The 22,779-nt window shown below is 36.9% G+C and overlaps 1 protein-coding gene across 5 annotated transcripts in view; it reads right to left on the bottom strand.

The window, feature by feature from the left end:
- The window catches only part of LOC107727031 (regulator of G-protein signaling 20-like), a 39,840-nt gene that overhangs the window by 10,100 nt on the left and 6,961 nt on the right, over nucleotides 1-22,779 (bottom strand). Inside the window, exons 1-2 of one of the 5 annotated variants that reach the window (XM_016536786.1) lie at nucleotides 19,302-19,400; nucleotides 17,120-17,230 (exon numbers count right to left, since the gene is read on the bottom strand). The exons of 2 other annotated variants lie outside the window; for them this stretch is intronic. In XM_016536786.1, coding sequence (XP_016392272.1) covers nucleotides 17,120-17,134 — 15 coding nt within the window. In that variant the 5' untranslated portion in view covers nucleotides 17,135-17,230; nucleotides 19,302-19,400. Of the gene's footprint in view, nucleotides 1-17,119; nucleotides 17,291-19,301; nucleotides 19,401-22,779 lie in introns of those variants that run through there. 2 more of the 5 variants (XM_016536785.1, XM_016536787.1) reach the window with 2 other exon arrangements.

The raw sequence follows: 22,779 nt of genomic DNA on the forward strand, positions 1-22,779 counted from the left end.
TACACTGAAAAAAATGTTTCATTCATCCAATTAAAAAATTTTTTTGGTAATGATTCACATCTATATTTTTTTAACTTGAGCCAATGAAAAATAAATAACTTGCCCGTAGGGCAAAAATAAATAAATAATAAATAAAAAATTGAAAAACAAATAACTTGCCCTTAGGGCAAGTTATTTACAGTGGGTACGGAAAGTATTCAGACCCCCTTAAATTTTTCACTCTTTGTTGTATTGCAGCCATTTGCTAAAATCATTTGTTAATTTTTTTTCCTCATTAATGTACACACAGCACCCCATATTGACAGAAAAACACAGAATTGTTGACATTTTTGCAGATTTATTAAAAAAGAAAAACTGAAATATCACATGGTCCTAAGTATTCAGACCCTTTGCTGTGACACTCATATATATTTAACTCAGGTGCTGTCCATTTCTTCTGATCATCCTTGAGATGGTTCTACACCTTCATTTGAGTCCAGCTGTGTTTGATTATACTGATTGGACTTGATTAGGAAAGCCACACACCTGTCTATATAAGACCTTACAGCTCACAGTGCATGTCAGAGCAAATGAGAATCATGAGGTCAAAGGAACTGCCTGAAGAGCTCAGAGACAGAATTGTGGCAAGGCACAGATCTGGCCAAGGTTACAAAAAAATTTCTGCTGCACTTAAGGTTCCTAAGAGCACAGTGGCCTGCATAATCCTTAAATGGAAGACGTTTGGGATGACCAGAACCCTTCCTAGAGCTGGCCGTCTGGCCAAACTGAGCTATCGGGGGAGAAGAGCCTTGGTGAGAGAGGTAAAGCAGAACCCAAAGATCACTGTGGCTGAGCTCCAGAGATGCAGTCGGGAGATGGGAGAAAGTTGTAGAAAGTCAACCATCACTGCAGCCCTCCACCAGTCGGGGCTTTATGGCAGAGTGGCCTGACGGAAGCCTCTCCTCAGTGCAAGACACATGAAAGCCCGCATGGAGTTTGCTAAAAAACACCTGAAGGACTCCAAGATGGTGAGGAATAAGATTCTCTGGTCTGATGAGACCAAGATATAACTTTTTGGCCTTAATTCTAAGCGGTATGTGTGGAGAAGACCAGGCACTGCTCATCACCTGTCCAATACAGTCCCAACAGTGAAGCATGGTGGTGGCAGCATTATGCTGTGGGGGTGTTTTTCAGCTGCAGGGACAGGACGGCTGGTTGCAATCGAGGGAAAGATGAATGCGGCCAAGTACAGGGATATCCTGGACGAAAACCTTCTCCAGAGTGCTCAGGACCTCAGACTGGGTCGAAGGTTTACCTTCCAACAAGACAATGACCCTAAGCACACAGCTAAAATAACGAAGGAGTGGCTTCACAACAACTCTGTGACTGTTCTTGAATGGCCGAGCCAGAGCTGGATAAAAATTTTTTTTTTTATAATGAAACTGAAATCTTTCACAATAAGATCAATAACATGCATTTATAAAATAGATTAATTTCCATTTCATGTCGAAAATTCTACATTATTTTGTCTAATTAAACAAAAATAAAACATCAAAAACTAGAAACAATTGTTTAAATTTAAGTGAATTTAAGCATCACAACAGTATAATGTACAGTATGAAAACATATCTGCTAAATATTAATAATGTAATAACACTGTTAAATGTATTGTTTTTAAAGATTAACTTTAAGTGTGCATTACAAGATGGCTAAGGTCATCTAATCCTAAAAACAGATTAAATAAATCTAATACCAAATTCTAATATCGACCAATATGGTACCAATATACCATGTAACCCTAAGAGAAGCAAAAGCCCTGTTTCCACCGCAGGAACTTTCCCCAGGAACTAGGGACTTTGGGCCGGTACTCGGTCTGTTTCCACTGCAGTAACCAGGATCTATATAAACTTCCGGGTAAAAATTTGCCCCTCAGAAAGTCCCTGCTTGTGAGGTAGTACTTTTTCAAAGGTCCGGAACTTTCAGGGGTGGAACTTGGGTGCTGAATATGCTGATTGAGTTCACGCAGCGTTGTATTTCAACCACCATATATTCACATCATTTTCAAAATATTACTGTTATTGTGTCATGAAATGTAGTTTTAAAAGTATTTCAGGCAAGAATGTAGTTGTTTAAAACTCAAATCTGCGTTTATTTATAAAGACAGTGCCTATTTGAAAATGTGTTTCGCCGATTTCGGAGAAGTGAGCTCCACGCGATCAGCGGGCGCTCAGTGCTCATGTTTCCCGATGGAGCAGCCTAAACTTGTCTAGTCCTTCTAACATTTGTCGCTGGCTCTGATGTATCTGTAGTGGTTAAACATAAGATGTAATTCGTTTTGGGTAAATCTAACAGGTAATCTTTGGTCTTTATTCTATTAATCTATTAATATGTTAAATTGAAAATGAAAATACTGTTTGATATAATATTTTGTTTCATTGTAATGTATGTACGTTCCCTGAACTACATTTCTGTGACTATTAATGTTTAAATGAAAACGAAAAAAGGCAGTGCTGTTTGATATCATATTTCGTCTTATTGTAAATACAGTGAGGAAAATTGCAGTAGCCAAGGCGAGCTGACTGACCTTATCAAGTACGCTGCTGTTTGCAGAATTACCGGACTTGCGTCGCCCCGTCCGTGGGAGTTCACACTCCCGAGTCGAACTCGCGAAGTCCGAACTACCGAGGACGCAAGTCCGAAATTTGCGTACTTGGTATTGAGAAACGCGCGCAGACCTACATCACCAGACTATTTGCCTATTCTTCACGGTACTTTAGACCGCGATGGAAACGCAGACAGCAACAGGTCTGGGGGAAAAAAAGTTCCTGGGACAAATTGTTCCAGGTAATTTCGGTGGGAAAGCGCCTAAACAAAACAATTACGTAATACACCTTTAATGTATTAGTCAAAGGTGTCTGCGTTGTTTCTATCAGTCCACCAAACAAACCAAGTTACCAGGCAGCTACAATTAACTATATCTTCTGTTTTCTTTCCTCTCAGCCTTCGATGGGCTGTAAAGGAGGCAGGAGGAGACGTCCCCTCAACACCTACTCCCTCGCTGTTTTCCTTTCCTGACTTTCATTTGGTTTTCTAAAAAGCTTTCACATCTTCTCTCCTCGTTCCCCCTTGTGCGTGAAATTCTCTCCGCCGTAAAAATGGCTGCAGCCGCCTGAGGTATTTTTAGCTTTTGGCAGACCCCCATTCATCCTCCCCTCTCCAGCTCTCTTTTTCTTTGCTGGAGAGCTATTTTCTGCGCCGGGGTCAGTGGTGGCCAGAAATTTTGACAACACACTCCACACTTCACAAATACTGTCGAAGCAAACAAGGGATAAATCCTCCCCCGTCCCATCGTTCTCACGACGCATGGTGTTGTATTTCCCTCCGGAGATTCGGTCTGTATTAAACGCCTCTCCTGTTTGCTTTTTTAGCGTTGCACAATGACTCAATGTCAATGTCTCAAATGAGGTCTTGTAAACATTTGTGTTTTTGTTTAGTCTGCGTCTTTTTCTTTTCTTCTTCTTTTGCTCACTGCAATCAAAGGCTCACAAGTTTCCTCAACAGACTACACAGGGATATAACACGGATCTACACAACTGCGTTAAGCACCGTAGAATGAACGGCATGTAAACCATAACATGCTTTATGTATTTATGGGTCTAATATATGATTCGTCCAAATATGAAGACACAAATGTGTGTGCATTGGAGGCGTAGTGGCAGCTCAGTCTTTTAATCTTGTTAACCCTCCCTCCAATCCTGTTAGGAGGGATTTGGTCAAGTATTGGCAACCCCAAATACCATCCCATCTGACCCACAGTGAGAGGGTGCAATACACAAAGCAAGAGAGAAAGTGAGTAGATGTGAGACAAGAACATATGCTGCTTTCTTCCAGATTTCTCTTGAGACACAAATCTCAATGCAGGAATCAAAACAAATTTTGGTAACTGGATGCCAGTTATTTTCAGTGGCTGTGCCATGTGCTCCAACCAAAATGGAGAAACAAGTATAAAAAATTATCCCTGCAGACCTTTAAGAGTGTGGTCCTGTTTACACCTGGTATTATGGTATGTTTTGGTCAATCGGGTCACAAGTAGACAAGGTAGACGTATACCAGTTTCCATCTCTTTTGTCTACTTTTGATAACTTTCCTGATTTCTTTGGGTCTATGGGCAGGTGTATGTATGAGCTTTTTCTGATCTTTTGATTAAATATTGCAAAATAAGCTCACGCAATTTACATATGAACATCAATGAAGACAATAAGAAACGATAAAGAGAGCAGCAGTTTCCATTTCTGTTCTGATAGTCACAAAACTACGCTGAACGCTGTTGATTTGTGTTAGAATCAGGTATGGTATGGGGCGTGTTGTTGAAGCACGTAAAAAAAAGTTTAAGAATTAGGTCCAGAGGACATGAGCATCTACACTACGAATCCAGTCAAATGCATTTTCAGTACTTTTGAAAGTGGTCGAAAGTAGACAAGCACAAACTGTTTCAAACCCCATTTACACCCCGTTGTCCACTTTTGATAGGATTCACAAACATGCTTCTTAATACCAGGTGTAAACAGGGCCTGTGTGTCAAGGTCAACAAGTATCTTAAAATATTACATAACTTGACTGTTTAATGACAAGACAAGGTTAATTCAAGTTGTAAAATGTAAAGTGTAAACTGTCATGCAAAATGTCATGCGGTGCAACTCCACTGAAATTTTTGTGATATGTAATAAAAATTCATAATATTTGTAAAAAAAAAAAAAACTTTTTATTATGAAAATATATTTAAAAACATTTTCGGAAATGTTCATGAAAAATATGTTTAGCTTGAAAAATATATTTAAGAACATTTGAAAATAATCATTAAGATGTGTAAACTGTCATGTAAAATGTCATGCGGTGCAACTCCACAGAAATTTTGATATGTGTGATATTTATGTAATAAAAATGTATAATATTTGTAAAAAAAAAAAACTTTTTATCATGAAAAATATATTCATTCATTTTCGGAAAATCACTGATTATCATAAATGTCTACTTTAAAAAAAACACTTGAATTAAGTAATACAATACAGAAATACAACCCACAGGAAATCTATTTTTGCAGATGAGAAATAGAAGAGAGGATAAAAGTGTGAGCGAGAGACAGGATATGGTGTAAAAGTGATACAGGCCACTGGGAGCTCCAGTGTCCCCTTGTCCCTTGTGCCTCTTGTGGAGCACATGGCAGAGGCAGAAACTCTAAGAGTGAGAACCAGAATGGAGGCCTGCTGGGACGTGTCTCTCTGGGTGGCGTTGTTCTGGTGCTGGAGGACTGAATAAAGCTCTGCTGTTCATGCCCGGGGGCTTAAAGCAATTAAGACCTCATTTGAGAATAAATCTGTGTGATTATTCCCTCATAATATCACAGATCAGCGCTAGAGGACCGAGTCAGAGAGAGAGGCTTGTTTAAATAATGCCAGGCACTGCGGGCAATTCATGCAGAATGTAGACAAATGAAAACAGGCTCTAAAACACACACATACAGTATGTACACATGATTACACAATGGTTAAAGAGAAAGCTGTGACTGCCTTCCCATAACTGGTTATAAAAAAAGGACTATAACGCCACCGACAAATGAATTTATAGTTACAAGTTTATTCATTGTTATACGAACAACCCATCATGAACCTAAAGTGAAATGTAAACCGATTCCATTTGAATCAGACATAACTGCAAAATGACTCGCAGGGAGTCAGTCTTGAACTCTGTAACAGCTCTGAATGAACAACGGAGTCTGACTCAATGAGTTTGAGGCAGTTTTGTGAAACTTTTGTAATGATTCGTTAAGAAGAACCAGTTCATAAGAGTCATTTGTTTGCATATCAGACATTCTGGCTCATGCTGTTTGTTGTTGCGTGCATGAAACAGTGTATGACACTCTACACTCTAACAATGAATGAATGAATGAATGATGCATTTATATAGCGCTTTACTGTGTATTTTTGTACACCCAAAACGCTTTACAATCATGTGGGGGGTCTCTCCTCAACCACCACCAGTGTGCAGCATCCACTTGGATGATGTGACGGCAGCCACAGAACAACGGCGCCAGTGCGCTCACCACACACTAGCTGTGTGTGAGCTAGTGTGTCAGTGGAGAGGAGAGAGAGTCATAGAGCCAATCAAGTGGTTGGGGATTACTTGGAGGCCATGATTGACAAAGGCCAGGGGGGCAATTTTGGCCAGGAAAAGGGTTACACCCCTACTCTTTACAAGAAGTGCCATGGGATTTTTAATGACCACAGAGAGTCAGGACCTCGGTTTAACGTCTCATCCGAAAGACGGGCTACAAGAGGGTATTTATCTAAATCACATATAGATGACCAAAAATTTTCACAACTGTCAAATAAAATGTGCACGGATAAATAATTTAGGAAAAAAACACATATATAGTTGTGCTCATAAGTTTTGCAGAATATACAAATATTTTAATAATTTTAACAAAATAATAGAGCTCATGAAAATTGCATGCTATTTTTAATTTAGTACTTTCCTGAATAAGCTATTTCACATAACAGATGTTTTATATATACTCCACAAGAAAAAATAATAATTGAATTTATAAAAATTACCCCATTCAAAAGTTTACATACCCTTGAATCTTAATACTGTGTATCATTTCCTGGATGATCCATGACTGTTTTTCTGTTTTGTGATAGTTGTTCATGAGTCCTGCGTTGGTCCTGAGCAATTCAACTGCCTGCTGTTCTTCAGAAAAGCTCCTGCACATTCTTTGGTTTTCCAGCATCTTCTACATATTTGAACCTTTTCCAAAAGTGACTGTATGATTTTGAGATCCATCTTTTCACACTGAGGACAACTGAGAGACTCATATGCAACTATAGGCACATTTCCATTGCCCTTCAAATTGCGCAAATTGAAATTGCGAATTGAAAATATGCCTAATGGAAACGCGTCAATTTCACAAAAACGCCCATATATAGCAAAAGAGTGTTTACGCTCGCATGAGGTGGTTTTTCGGGAAATGCGAAAAAGGAATAATTCGCAAAATTGCAATGGAAATGTTTTTTTCGCATTTCCATTGCAGAAGGGGGGACTTTTGAAAACTGTTGAAAACTTTTGAACAGAATAGAGATGTGTACATTTTTCTTATTTTGCCTAAATATCATATTTTTTTCATTTAGTACTGCCCTTCAGAGGCTACAGAATATAGTTACATGTTTCTCAGAAGACAAAATAAGTTACATTTACCCTGATCTTCAAATTCAAAAAGTTTTCAACAGTTTTCAAAAGGCTCTTAATACATGGTTTTTCCTTCTGGAGCATCAGTGAGCATTTGAACCTTCTGTAATAGTTGCATATGAGTCCCTCAGTTGTCCTCAGTGTGAAAAGATGGATCTCAAAATCATACAGTCACTTTTGGAAAAGGTTATCCAGGAAATGACACATAGTATTAAGATTCAAACTTTTGAACGCCGTCATTTTTATAAATTCAGTTATTTTTTTCTTGTGGAGTATAAACATCTGTTATGTGAAATAGCTTATTCAGGACAGTACTAAATAAAAAATAACATGCAATTTTCATGAGTTCTCTTATTTTGTTAAAATTATTAACATATTTGCATATTCTGCAAGGGCTATGTAAACTTATGAGCACAATTTTGATTTCTTTACATTTCCGTTGCACATTTTTATTTCTTGTCACATTAGCAGCTATTTTTTGTAGCAGTCTGCCACAAATTATATAATTGAGACATAATTGAGACTCAATGAGTTATAATACATCTTGACAAAGTATTCTGTCAGCATTCCCATTGGTACTGTTGTGATTAATTTATGGTTTTAAGGCTTAAACTTTTAAACTTTAAATGCCTAAAAAAGAAAATGAATGGGAAATATAAAGTAGTTCCAAGGCCGCTTAAAAAAGTGGGCATTTAATGCACTGCTTGATGAGGTTTTGAATGAATGACGTTCAGCAGTTTTCACTAAAATGCAATGCTGCATGATTCTTCAAACAGGCAGAGACATGTAGTTTACATACAAAACAAGTGAAAACACACACTCTCTGATATTTGAGACTGGAATCTCACTTTGCCATGAAAACGGTACTCTTAGTGCTGGCGCTTTCTCTATGAGTCAGAGCTGCCGCACCTCAGGGGGGAATTTGGTGTCCAGTACAAGGAAGGTCAAAGGTTAAAGGTACGAGGGCAAATGTTGGACAGCTATATCATTGGTGCAAAAAGCCCTAACACTGCTTCAGAGGAATTCCCTCTCAGCCGATGTTCTCAGCCAATGGAGAGGTGTAATAGTGGAAATTCACCAAAAAATTAAAATTAAATTTTTTTTAAACTAAATAAAAAAAGAGTAATTGGTCAAGGCAATATCAGTCTATCACTAGTACGAATAATTAAAAAAATAGGTTCTGTCAATTTGTGCAATTTTTAATGCACAGAAAAGCAACATCAGGCAAAATGACCACTTAAATCACCAGATAAATGGGACCAAGAGCAATACAGAACAGTTCAGTGTCCTGACACCACCCTGCGGAGACTTGGGGGCCAAACTTGGAGCTCTGGCGAAGTCGAATTGATCACAGATTCTCAAAATGAGGCCTGAAAATCAGACTGGGTCTTAATGTGGGACTAAGTTACTTCTTACACACAGAAAAACAGCAGAAAATTTCACAGAAGAGAAGAGCATTTGCTAACTCTGATCTTGTTCTAACAGGCTCTGAAACTCAAGCTCCCAGTTGAACAAAGAGAGCAAGTTTTCATAACTTCACTCACTGTATGTACATACACACACACACACACACACACACACACACACACACACTAATCTACTTCAGCATAAACATTTGTGAGCTAAAAGTACATGTACATTCTCTCTTAAATCATCAACTATCACTGTAAAGCCAAAAACCCTGTGTGAATTAACAGCCATATAGTATTATCACACACAAATAGTTTATTTGGTCAACAGATATTTTTAATACCAGGAGCTGCACTAAGTATTCGCCGGAGTTATGCTGTAGTTTGATGTCCTTGTATGGAGATCCCACTATAAATTTCGGCTCATTTTGTGGAGTCACACGGGAAACTAAGACCTCAACTATAAAAACCATCGAGAGCACCATAATACTTTGCACTGAACTGCACACTGGCCATTGATTAAAATATTAAATATTTATTTAAATATCAATTCAAATGATATAAATATTAACTTAGTTAATTCTTTCTTTAAATATTCTAGTTAACTATTTATTGTCACTTTTCCATACAGTGTGTCCATCATTATTGACTCATAAATATGCAAATAAAACATTAATCCAGGGTTTCCACATTTACAGAACCCAGCATTACGTTTAACCAGAGTTTACAGTGACAAGTTTCAAGTGTGAAGAGCCCAAAAGACAGAGAGATAAAGGGACAGGAGAGGAGAGGAAGTGTTGTAACTCTTCAGATGTTGTAAGTGGCACACGGCGCTTGAAATCTAATGAGTCAGCCGCCACCTCTTCCTCTTTCTAGATGCTCACCTCTCACCAGATCAAACCAGATGTCCTGGCAAACAATGAGTCCACAACACCACATCTAACGCTCATGCTAACATCCGTGCACAATCCCACATGCCCCCTTCATCAGATAACATGGTACAGTAGCCTCAAGATGTAGATTTGGAAATTTCAGCAAATATATTGAATAGAAAATGTGTGTAAGATTTAATAAACAATTTTCACTCAGAGATTGTTAGTACATTTTACAAATAATTACAAAGACATAGCAAGTAACATATCAAATTAAACTTAAATTTTAAAATAAAAAGACTAAAATATTTTCTTGTAAAACACAATCCAATAATCTTTATATTTACAATTTATACAGTTGTCTTGTAATTCACTTATGCTCTGCACTTATACACTACCATACCTATTTGGTAAGAAACTCTATTGTTTTTTTGTTTTTTTTAATAAGTCAGTTATTCTCACCAAGGCTGCATTTATTTGATTAAAAATAGAGTAAAAACAATAACATTGTGAAATATTATTACAATTTAAAATAACTGATTTCTGTTTTAATATAGGCCTATTGTAAAACGTAATTTATGCTGCCTAATATTTTTAATGCATCCTTGCTGAATAAACATATATCAGAATAGCAGGTCAGAATAGTTTTATTTGACATTAGAAAAGCAAAAAAGTTTGAGCAACTTTCCGCTATTTAGGCCTACTCAAGTTTACATGATGAGAAGCTGAGGTTTCTGTCATACCAGTGTTTGCTAATAACACTGACACATGACACTTGAGTGACTTATGATCTACCATGTGCCACCTCAAGAGCTGGCATTAAAAAGCAGAAGTGTCCTGTGCCCATTCCTCTGTGAGTCAATACAACAGCCCCTCTCCTGGCAGCTTATGGGGGATCAAAAGGTCATGACCCCTGGAGAAAACAGGGCTAATGTGAACTGTAACTGTTACAGTTATCACAAGTCTGAGCTGGCAACTGAATAAAGAGCTTGATTTTATTATGTTAGGAAGTTCTAAGACTAATGGGGCCTTGAAACGGTATTTCAACTTCTTGCTGGGAAACTCAAATGGGAATTGAGAAACAGTGCTGTCAGCCTCTTTCCCCAACAATAGTGGATGTTCTCCTCACATGCCATCCCATGATACATTATTTGATACTAGCGATCATGAACTGTATTAATCCTGAAGCTTTAGGGTGTCATATCTGTGCTTACATATAAAATCAACATGTGAAGAGAATTGAAATTGAAATTAGCCGGTGACATTAGAAGTAAACCACTCCGTATTTGTTAGTTAAAAGCAAAACAAGGACTTAAGACGTACAAAACACAGTGAAAGATTCAGAAAAGCATTAGTGGTCTACGAAAGTAAGAGTTTAAAAGAGGGAGCTGCCTCAGAGAAACAATGAGAAGAGGAAGTGGTTCATTGAAGAGCAACCGCAGCAGAGCAGCGGCCCACCAAGAACTGGCTACGTTTTGGACTTAAATCACTGCAAACACACATTACAGCCATTTAAAGCAACACAGAGCTGTATTTGTAGCTTCTCTTTCACTCTGTCACATGACTGAACTATCACATTTGTTTGGAGGTTACAGCATGAGGCTGAGCAGAAACGCTCACATTGCAAACTCACCCAAATATTGATTGGGCAAACTGGGTGACATCAGTTCGCTTTTCAATATGAAACCAAATTTAAAATGTTTAAGAGTTTCTTTAATGGTTAGCTGCTAGCACACACATTACCGCTAATAAAGATTTCATTGAACAGAATACAACAGAAGCTTTAACACGCGTTCATGCCATGTCGCAGTTATGACAATCTAAACGTTCTACCCTGAGCTGGAGTAATCAATGGACAAAGCTGTTATAGATAAACTTTAAAGTTTATTTAGCTCTTTTAGTAGAACATTAGACATTATCCAAGTCTGGAGTGTTTGGAGTATTTCTGTATGTTTTCTGTACAAGTTCTAATTATGAATTCTTTAAGGACATGAACACTTTTTACAAGTCATAATCTCATAATTACGGTAATATTGACATAACATTAAAGGGATAGTTCACCCAAAAAAGAAAATAACCCCATGAATTACTCACCCTGTGACTTTCTTTTTTCAGAGGATTACAATCTGAGTTATATTAAAAATGTCCTGGCTCTTCTAAGCTATATAAAGGCAGTGAATGGGTGTTGAGATTTTGAAGTCCAAAAAAGTGCATCCATCTATCATAAAAAGTACTACAAACAGCTCCCGGGGGTTAATAAAGGCCTTCTGAAGCGAACTGGTGTGTTTGTGTAAGAAAGATATCCATATTTAAAACTTTATAAACCATAATCTCTACATTCTAAAAAATGCTGGGTTATTTTTTTAACCCAAATGCTGGGTTCAGCTTGTTGGGTCATTTTATTAGGTTATTTTTAATATTTTTTTTACCCAGGTCCTGGGTAATTTTTCTGTACCTAAGCTACTGGGTCATTTATAATGCTGGGTTATTTTTTTCTACCCAACCGCTAAGTTGAGCCTGTCTCCCACGAAACAACCCAGCTGCTGAGTTAAAGTCAGATTGCGGGCTTTTTACGTCCACTACAGGAGAGAGCGGTTCTCAGTGCCGCCGGCGCCGATTTGGTGCACTTCTTCAGCAAAATAAAGGGGTTGCACTTTACTTTACAGTACGTGTACTTGCATGTACTTACAGTGTACCTACCTAAGAAAGTACTGGTAATATAAGGTAACTACATGGGGTAGGGTTAGTTTTAGGGGTAGGTTCAGGGTAAGTACCTAGTTTTTACCTAGTTATTGTAATTATTAAAATAAGAACATAGTATGTACATGAGTAACAGGACTGTAAAATAAAGTGCTACCAATAAAGGTTTGTATACGTTTTATTTCATTTATAAAGTCTTTACTGTGCTGTAAATTATATTATTTTTGCGCAACACAACATAAGGACTAGGTGTCAGTCAGCTGCGTCAGCAGCGGTCGGTCGCTTCGCATAATGGAAATGCCTTTTGCTTTGCATAACATAAATTGATTTTATTCATTATAATACTGAGTTTAATTTAATTTGATGTTAAAATATGTTCTCTAATCTCAGTACTGTTTGATTATGGGCAGGTTATAGAGTCAGTCACGGCATCTTTCAGCTCTGAGTGAAACGCGAGGCCGCGGTCTGAAGTTCGCAGTTCCCCCCGCGAACAGCAGCCCTTCACCGGCTCAGATTTCGGTGACACACCGGCATGTGAATTAGCACTATTTCGGTAAAAAGCGATTACAGAGAACAGTTGGATACACTTAAATTAAAATGCTTCTTTTAAATATTAAATTTTTTATTTCTAAAATGCTCGTTAAACGAGTTAAAATATATGTAATATTGCAAACTATGCTGTATTCACCCAAATAAATTCAATTTGTATTTTGTCCATGTGTTCTTGCTTAATAAATGTTTATCTTTTGATTATTGCTGTAGCCTCTAGTAATTCTGTGTGTGATTTTTAATTTCCAGCCCATTTTAAGGCAGCAATATAATCATTTTTAAACAATAGTTGACTTAAATAAAACAACCCAGCATGTTTGGTAAAAACATTAACCCAACCAGCTGGTTCAAAATAACCCAGCATGTGTTCTGTCCAATATTTACCCAACGCTGGGTTGCCAAATAACCCAAGTTTTGTTGTTTTTAACTCAGCATTTTTTTAGAGTGTAGCTTCTGCTAACTGTCGTACATGCGTTAATGAGAGAGTGGTGTTCCAGCGAATGACGTAGGACATAGCAAATGTGGCTTGAAAGACTCTCTGAGAGCTGTGCTTAATACATGTCTACACTACTGACAATAGACAATAGATCTTTTTTTACCTGTGAAATTTCAACAAAATTTCACTAATGTGACTGCACCAAGGCATTTTCACATGGCATTAAAATAGTATACTACTGTGGGAAAAGAAGCATAAAGGTGTGATCACATTAGGATTTTTGCAGGCAAAGAAGGTCCATTGCCCAATATTACACTGATTCGTCTGGGAAATTATTTTGCCTCATCATGCATCCCTCATAAGAATTTCTAGATCACAGATTCCTATTGAGACGACAGCATTTCTCCTGTGGAATTTAGCTGTACAAAGGAAAATGTGCCCTCACCTTAAAATAGGAAATAATTAATTTCACAATCTATAGCTTTGTTTATTTAACATTATATGTAACAATTCAAAAGTCATTATTGGCCGTATTTACATAGTAACTAAGCCAGCATTTGTCATAAATCAAATATGCTGGATGAGTTATGTTGGAATCACTGGTGGACCCATTTGTTCATAACAATGGCATCTAGCTGTAGGGGCTAACAGGGTCATGCTAACTAGCTAAACATTGACCACATGATTCTACTAAGAAAACGTCTCAGTATACAGTGTACTGCAGTATGCTAGCATTCTATTCTAAACATAGCCTACAATGTTCGTGCAAGGCAGCAATATAATCATTTTTAAACAATAGTTGACTTAAATAAAACAACCCAGCATGTTTGGTAAAAACATTAACCCAACCAGCTGGTTCAAAATAACCCAGCATGTGTTCTGTCCAATATTTACCCAACGCTGGGTTGCCAAATAACCCAAGTTTTGTTGTTTTTAACTCAGCATTTTTTTAGAGTGTAGCTTCTGCTAACTGTCGTACATGCGTTAATGAGAGAGTGGTGTTCCAGCGAATGACGTAGGACATAGCAAATGTGGCTTGAAAGACTCTCTGAGAGCTGTGCTTAATACATGTCTACACTACTGACAATAGACAATAGATCTTTTTTTACCTGTGAAATTTCAACAAAATTTCACTAATGTGACTGCACCAAGGCATTTTCACATGGCATTAAAATAGTATACTACTGTGGGAAAAGAAGCATAAAGGTGTGATCACATTAGGATTTTTGCAGGCAAAGAAGGTCCATTGCCCAATATTACACTGATTCGTCTGGGAAATTATTTTGCCTCATCATGCATCCCTCATAAGAATTTCTAGATCACAGATTCCTATTGAGACGACAGCATTTCTCCTGTGGAATTTAGCTGTACAAAGGAAAATGTGCCCTCACCTTAAAATAGGAAATAATTAATTTCACAATCTATAGCTTTGTTTATTTAACATTATATGTAACAATTCAAAAGTCATTATTGGCCGTATTTACATAGTAACTAAGCCAGCATTTGTCATAAATCAAATATGCTGGATGAGTTATGTTGGAATCACTGGTGGACCCATTTGTTCATAACAATGGCATCTAGCTGTAGGGGCTAACAGGGTCATGCTAACTAGCTAAACATTGACCACATGATTCTACTAAGAAAACGTCTCAGTATACAGTGTACTGCAGTATGCTAGCATTCTATTCTAAACATAGCCTACAATGTTCGTGCATGATCACTACAGTACACCAACATGGTGACAAGAGAATCAATCCTTGTAAGACTGGAACCTGGAGCTTTTTGGAAAGCAGCCCATATCCACTAGGCTACACCACCTCCATTCCTTTTAAAAAGACATAGCCACTTGTTTTCTAAAAGAAGTATCAAAACCAACAGGCTTGAGAGCACAGAGCACCCCCAACCTGGCATCAAGCGTGAGAAACTCAGGGATCTCCTGAGGGCAAGAAACTTAACCCAGCAGAGGGGGAGGGAGAGAGAGAATGTGCACTGATGTTCAGCTTTATATATAAATATATGAGCCAAACTTAAGTCTATGGAGCGGGGAGGAGCTCTGCAGAAAGATGTGCAACTAAATAAACTGCTGGAGATATAAGTAAGCTGCTCTGTGCTGTTAAAGACAAGAGGAAAACTCCCTTACACACACACACACACACACACACACACACACAAACACGCACACAAATAGAATGAATGTCTGTCTGCTTGTCTGTTTTTAGATCTAAATCTTGCTTTCCTCTAACTTTATCCAGATGCCATGGCAGACTGGCCATGAATCATGTGACTTATCACTCCCTCCCTCTGCTGACTTCTCCTTTCTGTCTCTCATGCTGTCTCAGCTTTCCAGCAGTCTTTGTCTCTTGATGAAGATCTCTGGATTTCTTGTTCTCCATCCATCTCTGCTGTTCGGGGAGCGTTGATAGAACAAGACTAGCAAAGAAAGCGTGTGTGTGACTTTGAGGCGTAACACATTTTTGAAAATGACAGGAATTTAGCAAAACGTTTAAAATGTGATGATTACTTTCTAGAGCTTAAATTAAAATACAAAAATATGTCGTTAGGGATGAAGTAATTATAAATAGCTTAATTTAGGCTCACTTGAAATAACTTTATGGGAGGTTCTAATAAATTGGTGTGTGTTTGTGTGTGTGGAATAGGAATGGAAAGGAGGCAAGAAGAAAAAGAAGATTAATAAGGAGAGAATAACAAAGCAGAGGAGACTAGATGGGATGTGAGGAGAGGAGAAAAGACGAGGTGAGAGGTGAGATGAAGACAACAAAGTTGAGGAAAAGAAAGGAGACTTGAGCAAAAGAGGAGTTTGCATGCTGCAAACCAAGGTTAATATAGTTTTTAATTTTTAAATTAGTTTTATTTTAATATCGTTTTCAAATTTGCTATAAAATTCAGTTTAGTTTTTATTAGTTTCATTCATATTTTTGTTAGTTTTAGTTTAGTTTTTATTTTGTGAACGCATTTTTATTTCGTTTTTATATAGTTTAGTTTCAGTTTTATCGTTTTAGTCTTAGTTTTCGTTTACGAAAATAGCCTTGCTGCAAACAACTCAAGAAATTACCAGAATACTTCTCTCAAGTATTAAACACAAAAAGCATTGTCAGTGAAGAAAAGAAAACACAAATAACGCTAAACATCAGGAGGATTGCTGATATATGGGTTTAACCGGGACCAGACAGGGTCTGCAAACATGTTTCACATTTTCTGCCATGATTTTGGAGGGAAAACCTCTGGAATGGAGTTGGTAAAGTGCAGTAGACTGAGCTGGAAGTGCTTCAATCCTATTGGTAGCTTTATCAAATTATCCAAAACATTTAAAGGAATAGTTCACACAAAAATCAAAATTCTGTCATCATTTATTCTCCCTCAGGTTGTTGTTAGCTTGTATGACATTCTTTCTTCTGCAAAACGCAAAAGAAGATATTTTAAAGATTTTTGATAACCAAATTTTGGTGACCACTGACTTCCATTGTATTTTCTCAAAATATATTCCAAGTTCCACCGAAAGTAATTCATACAGGTTTGAGACAACATGAGAGAAATGGGAATTTCCAATTCTACTGTAAAAGTAAAGGTTCTTTACTGGTATCTATGTTCCCATTGAACCTTTCCATTTCACAAAATGTTCTTTATAGTGGAAAAAAGGTTCTTTAGATTATTAAAATGTTCTTCAAACTAAGAATAAATGGTTCTTTTAAGAACTGTTCACTGAAATGTTCTTTGGGGAACCCAAACGGTTCTCCTATGGCATCACTGCGACCCCATTTTTTAAGAGTGCAATTCCACATGGACTTGAATACATCAAACAGTTTTCGTCAGTATCTTATCAGGACATCAGAGCAACTAAAATGGACAAAACACTCTTCAATCCACTAAACCACCACAAACACAAACAGCAATGAAAGAAAAAGGCCAGTTACCAGAATGTCCATCATGCCTTGGCGGAGGGCAGCCTACTAGTCTTAAAATCCTCAATGATGTTAAATGCCTGGACACATGCATGTCATCCCCCCGCAGGCCGCGGACCTCTCCTTCACACACAAACACACACAGCACAGGCCGGAAAGCACAGGAACACACAAACAGGGAAACTGTAAGACACACACAGACACACAAACAGGGAGACAGAACGGTGAGGGAGAAAAAGAGAAACAGACTTTATATTAGTCACATCAAGCAAATGCTCACAATTAAATCTATGACTTTGTGTTTTATGAATAATTCAGTCAGGCATGTTAAGTTTAATAATCTACTAAAATTAGCATATGGTAGCAGAATGTGAAACGTTTTTTTTTTTTTTTTTAATTATTGTTAAGGGGGAGATTAAGACTAAACAAGTAAACACCCTGGACAGATGAGCCAGTCCATCACAGGAATTTTAAAATATAAGTGCATAAATCATGGAAAAATCACCTTACAAAACACTCAAACTTACAAAAATGTTTCACACTGTGCCCTAACCAAATATGAAGCAATGATGCAACAAGGTTAGACTTGTCTCTCATTGGTCCAAACCCCTCCTCCACATTTACACTATGTTCAAAAGTTTAGGGTTGGTAAGATTTTTAGATGCTTTTGAAAGCTCTTATGCTCACCAAGGCTGAAATTATTAAATAAAAATAAAGTAAAAAAACAGTACTATTGTGAAATATTATTACAATTTGAAATAACTATTTTCTTTTTAAGTATGTTTTAAAATGTAATTTATTTCTGTGATACAAAGCTGAATTTTCAGCATCATTACTCCAGTCTAATAATATGAACATTTCTTATTAATATCAATGCATAAAACAGTTTTGCTGCTTAATATTTCTGTGGGAACTGTGATAGGCCTACTTTTTTCAGGATTCTTTGATGAATAGAACATTATTATAAATGTATAAATGTCCATTTTGATCAATTTAATGTGTCCTTGCTGAATCGAACTATTAATTTCTTTAAAAAAAAAAACACTCTTTCTAACCCTAAACTTACCCTAACCCTAACATAAAAAAATTTTCTGATTTGTTGTGATTGTGTCACATCATGCAGCTTCCTTATATTCATTGTGGAAAGACAAAGTACTTGCTGCTGGAAGCTCATCTCATCATCTCAGCTTTCCATATAGCTTAATTTGACATACACAAAATAAGGGCTTGGGGTGTTCATACATTCTCTGGCCAGTGAACTTCCATGATTTTTCAATTACCTTTATGTTTATGGTGACTAGATGAGGAATGTTAAAAGCATATCATAGACTGCACTCACAAAGATGGAAGAACTGAACATAATTTAAAAAAAGAAAATAATAAAAACATTTTCAATGACTTTTTAATGATTCTTTTAATTTCCATGACTTTTACAGGCTTGGAAATTACACTTTTTAGTTCCCTGGTATTTCCAGGACCATGGGAATGCTGGGAATGAACTATTCAATCTATTCAGTAGGTTGCATCTTAATGTCATAGGTCACATATGATTTTCACTACCAATGTTTTTGGGACTTTCTATACCTGTAAAACACTTAAAACATATTTTCAATGTTTTGTTGGCTGATCTATTCACATCAAAGTACATATTAGCCTTGTTTCCATTCACATTGAATCAAATATGGCACCTAATCCTATGATCCATACTGTACAGAAAATATCATACAAATGACATGAAATCAAATCGACTCTGCTAAACATCAAAGTCTAGTACGTCTAATTCATTTTGAGAACTTAACCAATATCGAGCATTATTAAATCACCATGCATTGCTTGTCTAAACTTTTCTAAAACGTGAAATAAAGATCTGCCAAGAATCGCCCACAAATCATGATAAAATCAGCCCCAGATGTCCAGCCAGCTGCCACGATCCTATGCCACTCTCATATACACACAGATTTGAGCTAAAAGGTCAATCAGTCCATGACCCAATGAACAACTGGCATATGGTCTTAAATATGACTGAACATTGTACTTTTATTAATATTTATCATATTTAATTAACGTTCATATTAATATTAATGCATGCAATAGTACTTCTACAACCACTACTGCTAATATAATCTTACTTCCCTCAATACTCTCATTAAAACAATAAACTATTAATAGCACTATAGATCAGACTGATACTTACATGGCTGCAGGTTTTGTGGGGTAGATACATATCTCTGGACTGTCAACTAACCTCTACTAGATCTTCTGGTGAGGTGTTTGTGACTACGTAGGGAACTAAAGGCACTGCTGAGTCTGCTATGGCCAAAATCTCCTACTTCCCTTTTGACACTGTGAAGGAGAGAGGAAGAAGGGGAGCTACACATGAAAAGAGGAAACGGTCAACAGAAGACTGGGGAAGAAAAGCGGACATTGGCGAGGACATGCGTAAGAAAAAGCAGAGACGGAAAGCAAAAACATGAGCGCTCAATAGGGCTGGGCAAAAAAAAAAATCGATTTTCCGATTAATCGTTTTTTTAAATGAGTCGATACCCAGCCCTAGCGCTCAAAGTAGGAGGGAGTGGTCTTTGTTAGCCAGCCTCTCCACAGGCACAATGTGATGTTTCAGTGATGCATATATTATGAAATTGCATTTGGAAACAGAGATAAGAATTGTTTGGCCTGAAATGAATACTCTGTCATCATTTATGGTGTTCCAAACCTGTATGACTTTCTTTCCTCTGTGGAAAATATATTTTGAAAACTGTGCTGGTTGCTGTTTTCCATGCATTTACATAGAATGGAGAATAGAGCTTTCAAGTTTCAAAAGTAACAAAAAATTCACAATAAACATTTAAAGAGATAATTCACCCAAAAATTCTGTCATTAATAGTAAGGGCATTGTTAAAATAGTCCATGTGACATCAGTGGTTCAACCTTTATTTTATGAAGCTACGAGAATTATTTTTGTGTGAAAAGAAAACAAAAATAACAACTTTTTTCAACAATTCGGATTTCATCAAAAATATCTTAACATGTGTTCCAAAGATCGAAGGTCTTGCAGGTTTGGAACGACATGTGGGTGAGTAATTAATTACAGAATTTTCATTTTTTTGGTGAACTATCCCTTTAAATCAAAAGTGGTTCATAGGACTCCACTCATGAATTGATCATATGAAGACATACAATAGAATTGTAAGAGGAACAGACTGAATCATTACTTGAGGTAATAATTAACATTATAATCTTCCCACCAGTCAGCTGTTAATTTGAGAATCACTGCAACTGAATCACCAAGTCAGTGAGTTGAATACTAAAACAGAATCTGTCTAAATCATAAATTAATAATTCAAACTGATTTTATAAACAGAATCAATGATTCATTGAAATGATCTGACTCGAACGGTTTGGACGGAAGAACAAAGAGGGAGATTTTCAGTTGGTAATGACTTAAATTTCAATCTATTTCTCACGCAAAGGAATCATGTCTTCAGAAGGCTTGGAATATTACAAAAAAAAAAATTGTATGCATTACTTTATGACACTTTTTGCATCTTTTTTCTGAAGCTTGGAAGAAGCCTGTTTATGGAAAATAGTGACCAGTATGAAGTCATACTGCTTTAGAAAGACATGAGATGGGTAAGTAAATAATGTTGCAAGACATGATGTATTGGACTGTAGAATGCAAAAGTAAATTAAAATATACATTTAGTGTAAAAGGGGTCATCGGATGCAAAATTCACTTTTACATGTTGTTTGAACTGAAATGTGTGTTGGCAGTGTGTGTACACAACCACCCTATAATGATAAAAATACACTTAGTGTTTTTAAAAAAAAATCCAGATAAATAATATACCCTTTTTCAAATCAAGCCGTTCTCAGATTCTTGACTGTGTGACGTCACACAGACCAAAGCCCCTCCCACGATTGTTGATTGACACGGCTGTCTTACCTTAGACCTGCCCTGAGTGAGCTGTCTTCAGTCTGCCATTGTTTTGATGCCGGAGCGGTTGTAGATAAGAATGTCTCTTAAGCGACTGAGGCGTTTTGTTGTTGGATGTAATAATGAAAATAGCAGTCATTATTTACTCCTGGCATCTGAGCCGCTGAAGACGCGCAGTGGATTACATTTGTTTATGAAGGGAATGCATCCCCCGATCTGACTAAATGCGTTTATGTTTGTGCGAATCATTCGTGATCCAGCCTCACCAGAAGAAGTGAGTATAAGGGTTTTTAATGAATTTTGCAAATCGCTAATAATGTGCTAATTAGCAAGTTTCACGATGAATGTGGCTAAAGTTTACAGTCTCTCATAGAACTGCGCATCACCCCAAGGAGGGAGAGGGGCGGGGTAAGCAGGGCTCATTAGCCTTTAAAGGGAAATGCACTGAAACGGCTTGCTGTGAAAAGAGCAGTTTTTGACAGAGAAAAAAGGGTGTTTTACACTACCATTGAGAAATTTTAAACCAAAGTATGTTATAGACTTTTCATTAAGACCCTAAAGAATCATATCAACTTGTGGAAAATGGGTATCCGATGACCCCTTAAAGAGAGAAATAGAAACAAATAGAAACAGGAAGTACAGAGGAAAGTGACAGAGAAGAGTGAAAGAAATGAGGATTGTGAAAGATGAAGAAGATAAGAGGAGGAAAGAGTAGAGTGATGAAAGAAAGAGAGAGAGAGAGTTTTCTTACAGCGACACCACGCTAATCTGTTGGGGACTTGCACTTCAGCCTTTCCCATCAACCCACAAAACAACAATGGCGCAATAAACTCTTGTTCACACAAGTTGTTTATGTGTTTATATACACTTGAATTCTTAGGTTGTAAACTGAAGGGTCATGACCCAAAACTGAGTTCTGTTCTGACAGGGTTATGGACAGCAACGATATAAACAATACTAAATGCAAAATAAATGTTTTGTAACACCATACATTTGATTGCGGGAATATAATTAGATGTGTTTGTTGCAAAAGCCTTGCATTCAATCAAACTTGATAGTATTTTGGCCTATATTCATTTTTCACTTGGTAAAGTGAAACTTTTGAGTCAAAAGTTGCTTGACATGACCTCATCCTTGAAAACCATCAAAAAAACTGGGCATGATGCCTGTCTTTATCAGGGATGGGTCCTGATTCAACTCCTGATTTAAATTTTGTTAAACTATTTTAAAGTTTGTTTCACAGATGTTCTTTTGGCTTCTCTGCAAATTGACGTAATTTTATCAACAAGTTTTACTCCAGCATATAATATGAATACAATGCTTCTCAGAATTATTTTGACAAGCAAGACGTTCATGTCGAGGCTTGGTTTTGCTGGGGAATGATACCGGCATTGTATTTCATCATGGAACAAACAGCATCATGAAAAACAATCTTGGTTGTTCCTGGACAGCATTTGTCCCTTTAACAATGTTCTGACAATTTAACAACTCAATCCTTCCCTTTTTATCTTTATTGATCAATAATCACAGTTGTACACACAAAGCTTGTCAAAAATACCAATAAAATTCATTTGCTATAAGTAGTTAACATTTTTATTTAAAAAAAATAGCCTACATCTAACAGTCTCCCTATAGAAGCCAAAAAAAAAAAAAACGATGGTGATTTGTGTGCAATTTGAAACTACAACACATTGGCACCCCCAAAATTCACAAAGTTCAACACATCAGAAGAGTCATT

This window comes from Sinocyclocheilus rhinocerous, unplaced genomic scaffold, assembly GCF_001515625.1.
Source record: "Sinocyclocheilus rhinocerous isolate Xijiao unplaced genomic scaffold, SAMN03320098_v1.1 scaffold666, whole genome shotgun sequence".
Taxonomy (NCBI): domain Eukaryota; kingdom Metazoa; phylum Chordata; class Actinopteri; order Cypriniformes; family Cyprinidae; genus Sinocyclocheilus; species Sinocyclocheilus rhinocerous.